Source organism: Acinonyx jubatus, chromosome B3 (genome assembly GCF_027475565.1).
Source record: "Acinonyx jubatus isolate Ajub_Pintada_27869175 chromosome B3, VMU_Ajub_asm_v1.0, whole genome shotgun sequence".
NCBI lineage: Eukaryota > Metazoa > Chordata > Mammalia > Carnivora > Felidae > Acinonyx > Acinonyx jubatus.
In genome coordinates, this window is record NC_069386.1 from 98,202,721 (window position 1) to 98,218,753 (window position 16,033).

At 36.3% G+C, this 16,033-nt stretch overlaps 1 protein-coding gene across 5 annotated transcripts in view; it reads right to left on the bottom strand.

The window, feature by feature from the left end:
* Positions 1–16,033, bottom strand: part of TXNDC16 (thioredoxin domain containing 16) — a 143,016-nt gene that overhangs the window by 121,413 nt on the left and 5,570 nt on the right. For 4 of the 5 annotated variants that reach the window (XM_053224461.1, XM_015080118.3, XM_027065715.2 and 1 more), the window contains exons 2-6: positions 12,763–12,884; positions 11,366–11,671; positions 10,059–10,141; positions 4,660–4,733; positions 3,751–3,825 (exon numbers count right to left, since the gene is read on the bottom strand). In XM_053224461.1, the coding sequence (XP_053080436.1) occupies positions 3,751–3,825; positions 4,660–4,733; positions 10,059–10,141; positions 11,366–11,528 (395 nt within the window). In that variant the 5' untranslated portion in view covers positions 11,529–11,671; positions 12,763–12,884. Of the gene's footprint in view, positions 1–3,750; positions 3,826–4,659; positions 4,734–10,058; positions 10,142–11,365; positions 11,672–12,706; positions 12,885–16,033 lie in introns of all 5 variants that reach the window. The other variant, XM_015080117.3, reaches the window with a different exon arrangement.

Consider the following 16,033-nt stretch of genomic DNA (forward strand, 5'->3'; position numbering starts at 1 on the left):
TGTCTCTCTCTCTCAATAATAAATAAACATTAAAAAAATTTTTTTTTAAATCTTGAAACCAAAAAAATAATAAAATTGGAAAAATATTTTAAAAATAAATAAAAAATAAATAAATGAAAAACCAAAAGCTATTCATTTTTTTAAAGGGGTAAATTCCTTTGTAGCAATGGCATAAAGGAAACCACAGTAAAGCGTATCATTTACAAGTCAAAAGAGAAAAGATAAATTTGCACAGATAATTCTTTAAATAAAAAGGAAATTCACAAGGTAAATGACAAACTTGGTGTAGGAAAGATAGTTTGATTCCCTCATATAAAGTATCTAGAAGTTAATAAGAATAAAGTTCAAACATGATAGAAAAATGGGCAAAAGATACCAAACAGCAGTTCATTTCAATGAACAGTACGTAACTGCAAAAGAGTACTGGAGGGAGAAACTCTTGCCAGACACTGGTTATTTCAAACTGATGGTTTTAGCACATAAAAGTAGGATGACAGAATGAAAGGCATTTTTTCCCTCATGGTTATTTGGAAGGTGCAGCTATGATATGGCACACGATTTAACACAGTCCTTCAACATTCTAAATATCACTACTGAAAATTTTTGTAAAATACTATATTTCACAAGTCATTTTTCTTACATTTTAAATTAAAATGAGGACATTACCTCTTTACAATTCTTCTTTCTTGAAATTTATTTTTCCCCCTCAGTTTCTTCTTCCCATAAGTGTTGGTCTTGTGTAGAATGCTCCCTGGATAACTTGTATGTTGACAACACCTAGACCTGTACTCCCCGAGGGCTCAAATCCCCACAGCTGCCTACTCTAGACTCAGGTCTGATGGGCATTCCCTTGTTAAAGTAGATTCCTCTTCCCCTGTTAACCTGTCCTTCCTTGCCTACTTCAGATGTTGATCAGAAAGGATTTGGGATAGAGTGAGATTGGAAAGACAGAAAAGAAGAGATTAGGGATTAACTAGATTTTTAGTTTTATGATTGTAAGCAAATTAACTTTTACTAAATCCAGTTAATTTCACCTCCTAAGCATTAAAAAGAAAATCCCCTCTTTGCTATCTTTATTTTATCTCCCTAGATTACATAATGGACACACAATGGTTTCTATGTGTGCTTGGACTTCACAAATCTGTCTCACACCCACCAGAAAAAGCTTTCAAGTACTATTCTGATCATATCACTTATCTGCCTAAAATCCTGTGTTGAGCAATCAAGTGTTGAGGTGGTCAGTTAGGACAGTGAGCCAAACTTAACAATCAAGCCTTTATTCACCTACTGTGATAGCAAGAGCCAGAGGCCAAAAGAGAGGCACCAGCTCCACAATGTTCCATTCCTTGCCCCACTGACCATGGGTTGGCATTAGGCCAGAGTCATATGGGTGTAGTTCAGGTGCAGGGAGGCATTGCATTCCCAGGGGCCCCAAACAAATGGCTCCTGACTCTTTATGGACTCTGGGGCTCAGGAGAAAGAAAGGGGGAGGAGCCAGAAGTGGAATGGTACTAAGTGGAGAAACGTGTCTCAACCAAAGACCCTTGATAAGGTCTTAGTGGAAGCACCTAGGAGGTGCCTCAGCCAAGGTCCCTGATAATGAGGCCTTCGAATAGAGACACTTGGGCTAAAAATACAGGTGTACCCATGAGCATGTCTGGCCTCAGGGACTGGAACTGGTGAGGTGCTTGATAGTTAGACCTTAACTTTCTCTAGAAAACTGCAATGCAGTGGGCATGCACCAAGTCTGGTGTGGGCAGGACACCTTCCCCCATGAGGCCTACCAGACAAAGCCTGTAAATGCCTGTTGTCAGGCCTGATAGATGACACAAAGATTCTGGCCTGGAGCTGAACTCCTAACTCTTCAGTGGCTACCCCAAAAGCCACAACTTCTTTACATGGTAAACACATATCTCTTCATCTGACCCCATACCTACTTTTCTGCTCCCATGTCCTGCTTCACATTTCATACTCCAGTAAAAACTGCCCCCTCCAAACTATTCTAACCTCTATGCATTTGCTCACAGTGTCCCCTGATCTCCCCACCTTCTGTTTCTTCACCAAGCAAACCCTCACTTATCCTTTAAGAGTCATCCCAAGTGCTACATCCATCAGGAAGCCTTCTTAACAAATATCCACCCTCCTTCTAGACACAAGTAACCATTCTCTATGCTGTGGATCCTTAAGCCTTATGCATCAAACTTCTATTTTACTTACTACATAATATTTTCTGTTTATGTATCTAACAAAACACTAAATTCCTAGAGAACAGAAGTCATATATTTTTCTATTATGTATCCCCAATGCCTACTGAGTATCAGGTACATAGCAGAAACATGGGGAATCATCTATTTGTGGAATTAGTATTCTATGAATCAGCATTAGCACAGCACTAGGAATAGGACACTACTACAGCAGGATTGAATGACACAAGCCCCATGGGGTAACCAGTTCCCAGCATCGACAGCCTCTCCACACTAAGGCCCAATTGTTTTAAAACCACTTTGTCAGCAGGTTGTCCAACATGGGCCTGCTGCTCCAGGATTTGCTATCAAACTTGTCAAAGACAATCTTAAATCTTAGTATTGCCTCCCTAACCCTCAAAGAATCTTCTTTCTCTGTCTCTTCACCCTCTCATATCTGGGTCAAAGATTGTCATCAGGCATCCACTGTAAAAATGGCAGAAACTAGGGAGCTTCTTGAGAACAAGCATCATATCTATTAAAACTAGAACTTTGCTAAGCTTTTTATGACCCCCACCCTGAAGACACCTTTCTCTAGCGGGGGGAAGTCTCTGCACAGCCTAGCAGCTCTTTGGAATTCCTCTTCAAAAGGCCATTGTTCACCCTCTACAACTGGCTTCTTGGTCTACAGGCCTTAGACTCCATGGTTATCAACGAGTTCTAAGAACTTTTCATTAATATATAATTAGTACTGGAACATTTAAAAGTATCCATTTGCAAAGTGATAACCACAACCTTCCACCTTTATGTTTGTGTCTTGTCGTTTAACTTTCATCCAATTTTTATGGGAATCCAGTCAGAGAGAAGAAAGAGGGGAGCCAAGCAGAAAACAAACACACTCAGTGTCAGCAAAGGTCTTAGTGGCCAAGAGTCCAAGCGCAACATTAAACTGGAAAAGTCCACGTTAACTTGTGTCCCTAATGAAGTTGTAGTTTCCAGCTGTGTCACCAAAGAGAGTATCAGACTTCATTCAGGAGGAGACTGCACAAATGGACTCCACATAGGCCTAAACCCCAGGTCTAAAGACTCCATGCCATAGAAGTTAAATTTAGATTCACTCTCTCTCTCAGTAAACACTACAATGTGTGTTGAGACTATCTGCACAGTTTCTGTACCTACTGACCAGGCACAGAGCTACAGACTCCAGAAAAATCAGGCTGGGGTCAGAAGCATGCCAGACATTTTAAAACTCCTAGTGAGAACAGCAAAGACAAACTTCTTACCTGGTAAAATCCTTACTTCACAGGTACATTCAAAAGCAAAAGCAATACTATGACCATGTGGTCCTGCTGTGCCCTCTCCTACTTTTATACAAAGATGTATCTGTATCCTTTGCCAGTCAAGAAATTTTAGATCCTCTATGTAGGAAGACAGACCAGTAATTTGTGTGAAATTAATGCCTATGAATATAATGTTAAAACCCTAAAATATTTTAATGGGTTGTGGTTTTCTAAAATGAAATCAAGAGATTGTTAACAATAAGTGAATGAGTACCCCCTATACTTACAAGAGAACATGAGCAATGATGGCATTCACGTCAAACAAGGTATCAGTAGGGAATTCTCTCAGTAAGATGTTGCCCCTATAAAAAAATTTTAAAAAAGCATTACAAAAATATTTCCCTGGAACTGATTTTTCTTGTCTCTCTAATACAGTAGGTTGTAAGTTCTTTGATGTTAAGAGCCTGGGTGTTATCCATTATCCCATTCACCTATCAGCGTGCTGACAGTAAAATATGCACAAATATTTATTGAATATACGTTCAATAAATATGTTGACTTGGAAGAGTGTAGGCCCAGAACTTGGCAAAAAAAACTAGGAAAACACATGAGTCTCAACACAGCTTCCTACCAACCTCCTTGTCACATACACACAGATTCCCTAAATGGGCTGGGAAGGAGACAAATAGGAGAGACAAACAAGTGTCCTCAGCAATTGGTCTGAGGAGACAGTATCTGTCCTCACTTCTTAGGCCAAATCCCAAGAGTTTGACAAAAAGATTTTGAGAAACTTCAGAGAGACTAGCAGACCAAAGTGGAGAGGAATCTGTAACTGGGACATTGGCAGATGTCTCAAAAATACCTTTCTTTCACACCCAAATATGGACCTGAGAGATCTACTCAAAACACTAACTTTGTTAAATGCTTACTTTCCAGGCACTTATAGTAGTAGTTTACATAAGAATTCTCATGTAATATTCAAAACAAGTCTGTGAGGTAGCTGTTATACCTATTTTAACTAATTTTATAGCTAAAGAAGCTAAAGTTCAGATAACAAATCTAGGACTTAGACCATTTGCTAAACTTCATATAATCCCCCATGCATACAACTTTATCCTGGCTTAGTGATATTTTATATATTTTAATATTCTAGAAGTATAGCTTTAATTTGGCTATCACACTCAAAAACAGTTTACCTGAATAAATACACTTTCATCAAATCCTTTTCTTTTCCACAGTATCTTGATGTTTCTTCTTTGACACAATTAACCTTTAAAAGATTATATTTAAGGTTTAGAGTATATATCAAAAGGTCAAGTTTCTTGGTTATGGAAACAAGAAGGAAAATTAAACAGTAAAATCTGTCTCCAGGTCAAATTAAAAAAAAAATTTTTTTAATGTTTATTTTTGAGAGAGAGCGAGAGCAAGCACGAATGGGGGAGGGGCAGAGAGAGCGGGAGACAGACTCTGAAGGAAGCTCCAGACTCTGAGTTGTCAGCACAGAGTCCAATGCAGGGCTTGAACTTGTGAACTGTGCGATCATGGCCTGAGCCGAAGTCAGACGCTTAACCAACTGAGCCACCCAGGATCCCCTCACATTTTTTATTTTACTTTTCTTTCTGATTTGTATTCTATAATTGCTCATTTATTCAAGTGGGTTACCTCAGAGAAAGAAAGTGTTTCTATACCTAAGAGTTATATTTAATTATACTTAAGAGTTTAAATTTAATTCAATCTTATGGAACAAGTACGAGGTAACCAGGTAGAAAAGGAAAGAAACCATTTAGGCAGGACAAAAAATCATGAGCGAAAGCCAAGAAGCAGAAGTAAGTGGTAAGTTGAGAGCATGAAAGCATCTCAGCAGCTGGAACACAGGTACGGCAGATACTGCTGGTTTCTATTTTTTTTTCCTTTCTTTTTAAACATTTGTTTATTTTGAGAGAGAGAGAGAGAGAGAGAGGCAGAGAGAGACAGGGAGAGAGAGACAATCCCAAGCAGACCCCGCACTGTCAGTGTAGAGCCCAACATGGGGCTCAATCTCATGAACCACAAGATCTTGACCTGAGCTGAAATCAAGAGTCAAATGCTTAACTGACTCAGCCACCCAGATGCCCCACTGCTGGTTTCTTATCCAAAATCCATCCTTCCCTTTTGTTTTATTAACAGAACTTCCCTAAACACAAATGCCCCCAGTGAAAGACTTTTCCAGGTTCCCCAACAACTATAGATGGCCAAACAATGTTATGGAGAAGTTACTGGGGTCGGATCAAAGAAGGTTCGTAAAGAAGAGCTGACGTACACTTTTCCTACTTCTTCCTGACAAAAAACAGACAAGACAGTGCCAGCAGTAATTATGGACCATGAAGCATCTTTAAAGGATAAACCCTTGCTGAGGATGATGCAACAGAAACAGCAACGTGAAGATGTAATGGAAGGCAAGGAAACACAAAGATAAGCAGGAAAGTTAAACGAGTATCACCTCAGTACAGGGCAAGGATGAATGAGATCTGAAGTAAAGCAGAAAAGGACAGAAGAGATTTGAGAGATTTCTCACCAATACAGTAAGTAAAACTAGGGAGAAGACTGAGCATGTGTATGCAGTAGGGAATAAAGGAAAAAAGAAGGAGATAAAAAGAATGAAGAGGTTTCTAGATGGGGCAAAGGGTAGCCACCAACAAAATTTGCACTAAACTAAGGTTAGAAGAAAAACAGTCATTTCATTTTAGATTTTGTAAGTTTTGGTTTTGTTTTTTAAATGGGTTGGTTGTTTTGTATGTGTGTCATTCAATTTAATTTTAATGGAGTTTGAGGAAGCAGAATGACAACTAGGGAAGCTACATTTGTTTTCAAAAGCTACAAAAGGAGAACTGATACTCAGAAAAAATATCAGGAATAGAGAAATTAGAATTAAAAGTTGGAATACTGCCATAACCAAAAAGAGTGAATTTTAGCATATGTAACTTTTTAAAGAATTCTTTAGGGGTACCTGGGTGGCTCCATCAGTTGAGTGGCCAACTTCAGCTCAGGTCACGATCTCGTGGTATGTGAGTTCGAGCCCCACATTGGGCTCTCTGTTGTCAGCATAGAGTCCGCTTCAGATCCTCTGTCCACCCCACCCCGCCCCTTCCCCTGCTTGCATTCTCTCTCTCAAAAATAAACACTAAAAAAAATTTTTTTTAAGTCAGAGCATAGGGGATGGTTGACATTAGGACAATAGATTTTTTTTTCCATTCAGCCGTTTAACATATATATGAACACCTACCATATGTTAGTCACTCTTCTAGTCACTGGGGGCACAATTAAGTTCCAAATAAAGATTTTTATCTTTAGAACTTACATTCTAAAAGTAGAGACAGACAATTTTAAAAACTAATTAATATGTAGCATTAAGTCCCACAAATTAAAAAAATAGTAAAGGGATAGTATGTAACAGGACATTTTATACAGGTAATCAAGGAATGCTTGGCGGGGGGAGGGGAGGTGACCTTTGCACAAAGAACTGAAGCAAAGTAGTGATGCATACTATTATATAAGTATGTTGAAAAGAGGAGTTCTGACAGAAGAGAAAATACTTGCAAAGGCCTTGTAGAAATAATACATCAAGCAGGTTCAGGTAACAAAAAGATGACTTGTAGGTGTCAGGAACAAACTGAGCAGGTTGGAGAGGCAGAAAAAGAAATGAGAGGAAGCCAGTGTCCATACGAGTGAAGAGTTTCAAGTTTATCCTAACTGTAACAGGAAGCCTTTTGGAGGAGTAGCAATGGGACCTGACACATTTGACTTATGCATAGAGAAGAATTTAGTAGGACAAGAGTGAAAGGAGAAAGGCCAATTATTAGAATTGGTAGTTTCCCAGAGGAGAAGTCATGAAGGTCTGGACAACAGGGGTCAAAGTGGAGGTGCAGGAAGTGCTAAGATTTGGGAAGTTTTGATAGTAGAACCTAAAGGTTTATTGATGGGTTGGTTATGACAAAGTCAAATATGATTCAAAAGTTTTTTGTTTTAAAGTCTACTTTGATATAGTAAGATAACTATACCAGCCTCCTTTTGGTCATCACTTAATGATACATCTTTTTCCTTCCTTCAATACTTTGAAGATATCTGAAGACTGACTTTATTTTAAGATGCATTTCTAAATAGCATACATTTGGGTTTGGTTATTGCACCCAGCTTGGCAATCTTTGTCTTAACTGGAACATTTAGTACATTTATATTTTAGTGTTTTCTTCATCTACCTCTGCCTCCTGAAATCTTAACTTTTCAAGACAATCTCAAAATGCTACTTTTTGTAAAGTCTTTCCAAAAACCATACGTGACCTTCTGCCATGACAATCAGATATGAGCTTCCCTTCTTTAAACCTCAGTGGCATTTTATCTGTATCTCATATTACAACGATCATGTTCTGCTACTTATTGAAGTGATTTGTGTTTAACTCCCCTATTTAGGATCTAAACTCTCCAAAGAAATAGACTGGGTCTTTATCACATATCTATCTAAAAAACTAAATGAAGCAGCTCATTTCAATGTCATAAACATTTACCAAATATTTATTATGTGCAGAGAGTGAGCTAGGTACTTAATATTTGTCTGCCTTATTCACCAGTCTTCTTTCCACACAGCTTAGCATCCTCAACTGTAAAATCAAGACTTTACGTTTTGTTAGTTCATAAAGGCAACAACACTCTAGGCATGAACTTTAATATTCTATTTTAGTTACCAGATATACAGTTACTAGTTACTAAATAAATAGTATGATTATCCCTTTTGAATGTCATACCAACTTAGTATTTCATCTCTAAACTTTAGTCTAGAATTTTATTAAAAGCTGCTCAAAGATGAGCACCATTATCATTCTAGAGTGTAATCAGCTGTTCAAAGTTAACCCACTTACATACAGAATTAAGAAAAGACTTTTTTTTAAGTGTTTAGCAGTGACATAGAAATATAGAATTGGTCTTTTCCCCTGGTTCCTCACACATTCCTAAAACCCTTGTTATTTCCTGAGTGACAGGAGGGCTAGGAGTATCTTTTGTTCTAACACTTGGTCTTTAACCCCAGTTCCTTATAGAAGAGCTTCTAAGACCCTTGGAAACTCCTAGAGTATCTTTTTGCATGCTAAAACACTGATCACTGGGGGGCCCTAGATAGCTTCAAGATGGGGGCTGCTCACTAAAAAGACAAAGGCATGATTAGAAGATTGAACTTTCTGCCCCATTTCCCATCCTCTGCGCTAGAGATGAAGCCAATCACCAGTGGCCAATGATTTACTCAATCGTGCCCACATAATGGAATCTCCATAAAACCCCTAAATAACAGGGCTTGAAAGCTTCCAGGCTGGTGAACACATCTAAGTAATGGGAAGGTGAAACACCCCATACTACAAGAGGACAGAAGCTCCTGTGCTCAAGGCTTCCAGACCTTGCCATATGCATCTCTTACATTTGGCTGTTCCTGAGTTCTATCACGTATAATAAACCAGTAATAGTACACAAAGTGTTTTCTTGAGTCCTGAGAGCCATTACAGCAAATTATTGAACAAGCAAGGAGGGGGTTTTGAGAGCTCCCAGTTTATAGCCAAGTCAGACAGAAGCTGTAGGCAACCTAAGAATCTACTCCCTATGATTGGCATCTGAAGTAGAGGGCAATCTTATAGGACTAAGCCCTTAACCTGTGAGATCTGGGTTACACGGGTGGTCAGTATGATAAATGACTGGTGTAGAAAACTCACACATTTGATGTCAGAAGTGTTCTGTGGATAGAGGGAAGAGTTTCCCTTTAATAGGCAAGGTTAGTTAACCTTTCTATGCTTCCTGCCCTGGGAACTCTAGCTGTAGGGACCAAGTGGATCAGCAGCCATCTCTCAGAAGCAGAAGGCTAATGAACTAAGAAAGAATAAATGTACACAGAAAGTCAGGTAGACACTAATCTGACAGAATTTAATAATCACTGGGTTACTAATCATTCAATTTTCTGAGGTACAAATTCTAAGATTAAAGTAAATGAAAAGCTCATGTAGCTATCTAATCCATGATGCATGTGGAAATTTTCCATAATACTCCATGGCAAGTTTGAACATTTTTTGAGAAAAAAATTAAATACGTCATTTCAAGTTAGGCTGTTTTGACTTTGTCCTAAAAATAAAGGAAAAACTGCAACATAAGCAATTATAAAGACTTAGAAGAACAGAAAACAAAAAATACTTCAATTGCCTCAATTTTGATACTTCAGTTTGTGCTAATAGAAATTTAATAAATAGTTGAATGTGGAGATCTACTATATTTGTCAGGCAAAACAAAGCAAAAAAGCCTAAGTATAGCATTAAAAACTGAAACAGTTTATAAAACAAATTAAGTTCTAAGCTAACAAAAAATTCTGAACAGCTTTTTTCTTTATCTACATGTACTAATTTACACCATAATCTGGAGGTATCTTCTGTGCTTCTGTTTTTTTTTATGAAAAAAAGGTAGAAAAAAAATATTTTTCCAGTTTGGAAAAAGATCTGAAACGTAAGTATTTTTAGATACTCAGCATTAAGTCATATAATTATAAAATGTTTGTCACTAATAATTTAGTAACAAAAAAATATCTTTCTACCTTTGCAACTGAAATTCCAAAGTCCTGGAGAGGTTTAACAGCCTCATTCAGTTCTTCAAGAAATATGGAAGTTCTTGGAGAATCTAAAATAAGAAATGTTTTATGAATGTTTTATGGCTCGCTCCTTAGGAAAGATGAATTTTTAAAATTAAGGCCCAAAGCTGCAAACTGAAAAAGAAATGGATTGGTTTGCCCAACAAGTATATACAATACAACCAATGATCAAGTAAACATACCTGGTTATATAATTTTACACCCTTACTTCTTATTGCCTCATTATTCTTATTTCTAATGTTTTTATGATGATTTTAATTTTGTAAGTGAATTTTTAAAATTTCTAAAATAAGAATAAATAAATGTTTAATTCAAAGCTAACATTCGGCATTATTTTTCCAAGTTTCCATATACACAACACACATGTATACATGCACAAAACTTTTGAAATGATTTTAAAATACCATTTTCAAATCACCATTATAAGAACCAACAGAAACGTGGATTAATTTCACTTACTAATTCCAGGAACAGTATTTTTTAAGGCATAAAGACTTAAATGAGACCATTACATTTTTAGTTATGTTCAATACTTACATTGGTTAATCAGTGTAATTAATGGTATACTAAAGCAGAGTATTAAATAAAAGCATTACTAATTCTTCACTTAAAGTTTTAAAATACTTTAAACATATCCACTTGCTAAAAATGTCAAGAAGTATACTTTCAGAAATGACTAGATGAGGGGCACCTGGGTGGCTCAGTTGGTTAGGCATCGGACTTCAGCTTAGGTCATGATCTTGCGGTTCATGGGTTTGAGCCCCACAACAGGCTCTGTGCTGATAGCTCAGAGCCTGGACCCTGCTTCAGATTCTGTGTCTCCCTCTCTCTCTGCTCTGCCCCTCCCCCACTCACATTCTGTCTGTCTCTCTCTCAAAAATAAACAAACGTTATAAAAAAATTTTTTTAAAGGACTGGATGAAATTCAGGTGTTACTCTACTAATAGCTAATTCTTATCTGGTATTTACTAAAGACTAAGTCACATGAATAAAGTCATTTAATCCTCACAACAAATTTATAAAGTATTATTTCCTCATTATGGATGACAACAAAAACACAGAGAGGCTAAGTGATTTAACCAAAATCACACAGAAGGTCAACTGGCACAATCATGATTTAAACTCAGGCATATATATTTTAGTAACAGCTTTATAGCACATAATACTAATTTTGACAGTATCCCAGCAATACTACTGATTAAACAGCAAGAGAAACATCACAAAAATCACGTCAGAATATAAAAAATACTTACCGGCTTGACAAAAATAAGCTAAGGAGGCTTTTCCCGGTTGCAATGTACTGAAGTATTTCTGTGGGCTCAGTTCTGATAGAGAGTCTACTGCTGACTTATAAAAAATGCACATCATGACAAAAGAGATGCCAACTCTATATATATTGAAACTGGAAGACATCATCAGCTGTAGTTGTACATGGGCAGGAGATTTTTGTCTGTATTGTTCACTGCTGTGTTCTGTTGCCTAGGACAATACCTAGCAACGGTAGGTATTCAACAAAGTTTTGCTGAATAAATTTGTTAAACAAATGAATGAAGTAAAATCTGCAAGAAGAATAATGTAAGACATTACTTACGTATTTGATTTTGTTAATACTTTCCTATTTCCTTCTAGTAAACATTTGAGAGGGATATCTATAATGACATTGATTTGATAATACAATTGATTCTGGATACTTGCAAAAGATATCAAAGATATGCAGAAAATACAATATGAAATAGTTTATGTTTAATAGATCTTTACTAGAGTATGTTAAGCTAATTGTCATTTTTAAGGGTTCTAAAACTAAGTCTCAAACCTTATCCAATCCTTGTTTTAAATTGGTCATTTTATCTTTCTCTACCCAAAGTAGATTTACAATGAATACTCAAACAGTTATTTCATACCATTACCATGGGAGTGAGGCATCCAAAACCTACATCTATTATGTTTACATTCTTTTTACTTTAAATTTCCTGGAAGATAGCTATTAAAACTATTTAAGGGGCACCTGAGTGGCTCAGTTGGTTGAGCGACCAACTTTGGCTCAGGTCACGATCCTGCAGTTCATGAGTTGGAACCCCACATGGGGCTAGCAGCTATCAGTACAGAGCCTGCTTAGAAACCTCTGTCTCCCTCTCTCTCTTCCCCTCCCCTGTCATGCATGCATGCATGTTCTCTCTCTCTCAAAAGTAAATAAAAATTAAAAAAAAAACTTGGAAACCAATTTGACAATAAATTTCATATTAAAAAAACTAATAACGTTCCTTCTAAATATAGTTTTAATTTTATTTGTTTATAATTTTTTAATGTTTATTTTAGAGAGAGAGAGGGCGCGCACGCGCACAAGTGGGAGAGGGGCAGAGAGAAAGAGAGCAAGAGAGACACAGAATCTAAAGCAGGCTTTAGGCTTGAGCCATCAGTACAGAGCCCAACACGGGGCTTGAACTCACCAACAGTGAGATCAGCTGAAGTCAGATGTTTAACTGACTGACCCACCCAGGTGCCCCATAAATACACTTTTTTAAGTATAAGACTTAGACTTATACAGCTTAGACATTTAAGTATCTTTTTCAACCCAAGTTTTAATTCAACTCTACCTTCTGAACTCAGACTTGTTTTAATACTCTCCTCTCTTCTTCCATGCTGCACTTACTTCCATGCTGTCCTCTACATCTGTTGTCAATTCTTTGTCTCCCATTTTGCCACTTTCAAATTTCTCTCCAACAATTTCTTCTTTCAGGAAGTTTTCCACTCATGATCTATAGTATCTAAGTTCTAAAAGAAGACAGTTTAGGAAAATATAATATAAAAATATCATACTTCCAGAAGGGAGAGACATACCCACAGGTATAGGTGAGATTTTTAATTTTTTTTAATTTCAAATAGAACCCCTACCTTTCAAACAAAAGATCACTATCTCAAAACAAGAGACAGAAAAAAAATAGCAAAAAATTACTCAGAATGAGAGGGGTAGACTTTCTGTAAGAAATAAAATAATAAAAGAATGAAAATTTAGGGAAAATTGTACTAGATACTTAATCTGCTTTCAATACGATCAGTAAGCATATAATACCTCTCCTTTAAAAGCAGGTATTCCTAAAAAAGGAGCTAATTACTAATTACTTAACATTCTTTTCATTAGAGCTAATTTATATCAGTGAACAAATTTGTCATCAATATTTAATAATGAGCCAAGAGTTCAAAAATTCAAGTAGAATGAGTGAGGACTGTGAGTGAGAGGCATATAAAAAAGTAATTTTAATGATATAATTAGGGAGTATCCTTGGCATTAACATTGATTACACATTTTAGCCATTTTAAACCAGTGTATTTTAAAGCCACTTTATATTAATGAGGATGGTTTAAAATAGGTCATTCAATATTTTCTTTATTGGGGGGAAGGGAAATGCATGCATCCTGAGGCTAAGGGAATAACTATATAATGTATTTACTATATGAAATAACCAAAACCTAATTAAAAATGAACCTTTTAAGTAAAAGTACATTTGAACGAGTCAAGTATAAATATAATTTTTCCTGGACTTGTGGTTATAATTCAGTTATTTTAACACTAAATTGGGCAGTAGGGTTAACACATTATTTTTTCCCCTAGAATGAATTTTGTAGCAGTAAAAGGTCTAACTGCACATTCAGTGCTAGAATACTTTCCCACATCTATCTCATTGGACAAATGAAATTATAGATGTTGAAGTACTATGCATTTGGTCAATTAGAGATGTTGGTGATTATTCTGACATACATATTTTCAGGGATAGGAATTCATTAGTAACTATAACCTTTGCAATTTTTCCATCTTTGATAAATTTGATTATTTAAGTAATTACTTAAAGCAGACAATATTGCAGAGATCAACCAGAAATATAGTTTATGAGGTCTTAATAAAATAAACACTGAATAATGATTTAACCAAATCTATGACAACCACAGTTCAGAGGATGGGGAGAAAGAAAGTAAGGGAACATACAATTAGTGTGGGAAAAGAAATAAAAGAGATAAATCTTCACTTTCACAAGACCAAAAGCCAAGTTTATTGGAAATAGGAAGATGAATGCCAAAAGAAATAGGGAACAATTGAAATAATTCCCCCTAAGGAATAAAAAATTGGAGGGGGAAGACACCAGGGGACTTTTGAAGTCTTATATAAAACCATCTGACTCTTTAAATACCTTTTCATTTTGATTGAAAAGTTAAAGTCATTCTATTTGGACTATATCAAAATAAAAAGCTCTGCACAGCAAAGGAGACAGCTACCAAAACTAAAAGACAATCTACTGAATGGGAGAAGATTTGCAAATAACATATCCAAGAAAGGGTTAGTATCCAAAATATATATAAAGAACTTACACAATTCAACACCAAAAAAACCCAAAAAACAAAAACCAAAAAAAAACCAACAAAACAAAACAAAAAAACAAAAAACCCCAAGTAATCCAATTTAAAAACGAGCAGAAGACATGAACAGACATTTCTCCAAAGATGATACACAGATGGCCAACAGACACATGAAAATACGCTCAACATCACTCATCATCAGGCAAATGCAAATCAAAACCACAATGAGATGTCATCTCGAACCTGTCAGAATGGCTAAAATCAAAGCTCAAAAAACAACAACTATGGGCAAGGATGTGGAGAAAAAGGAACCCTCATGTACTGTTGGTGGGAATGCAAACTGGTGAAGCTACTGTGGAAGACAGTACGGTTCCTCAAAAAATTTAAAATAGAACTACCCTATGATCCAGTAATTGCACTATTGGGTATTTACCCAAAGAATATGAAAACACTAATATAAAAAGATATATGCACTTCTATGTTTACTGCAGCATTACTTGCAATAGTCAAATTATGGAAGAAGCCCAAGTGTCCATCCATAGGTAAATGAGTAAAGAAAATGTGGTATGCATATGTAAGTATGTACATACATACATATATATACATACATACACCCACATAATAGAATATTATTCGGCCAAAATAAACAATGAAATTTTGCTATTTGCAACAACATGGATGGAACTAGAGGGTATAATACTAAGCAAGTAAGTAGGAGAAAAACAAATACCATATGATTTCACTCACATGCAGAATTTGAGAAATAAAACAAAACAACAAAGAAAAAAAGAGAGACAAATCAAAAAACAGACTCAACTACAGGGAACAAAGAGTTACCAGAGGGGAGGGTGGCAGGGGAATGAAACAGGTGAAAGGGATTAAGGATACACTTATCTGGATGAGCACTGAGTAACATATGGAATTGTTGAATTGCTACACTGTACACCTGAAACTAATACAATGCTGTATGTTAACTACACTGGAATAAAATAAAATAAGAATTAAAGTTGTTACTTGTATGTAATCAAATCTTCCATAGCTTCTACTCATATTAATCCAACCTATCCTTGTTGGGCCACAGAAGACTGTTCATTTCACATGCATGGAAAATAAAATGCATTTGCCCAGAGACATGTTCTCCACATAAAAATATCTTTAAATTAAAAAGAAGAGAAATTTTGATGGGAAAGGGTGGGGAATGAGAAGACCAGCAAGAAGAGAGTAAAAGCAAAGATACAAAAGGTACTCGGTGACTTTTTCCCTCCAGTAGGTAGAAGGTAGAATAGAAAACAATACTTAATGATTCAAAATCTAAATATCAATAAAGAGATGAATACCTTGAGAAATGTGACATTGGTACCTTGGTGTAGTAGTTCATTGGTATGGGGTAAATAGTTCCAGTTCTGTAGAAGTTGAGATTACACTTAGCTTCCTGCACCTCCCACCTGTAGTGAGTTAGCTGTGCCCACTGTGTGACTTAATCTGGCTAATAAATGTAAGCAAAAGCTCATGTTTCTTTCAGGCAACAATTTAATAGCCAGTGTGTGATAGGGCAGGATTTATTTTCTTCT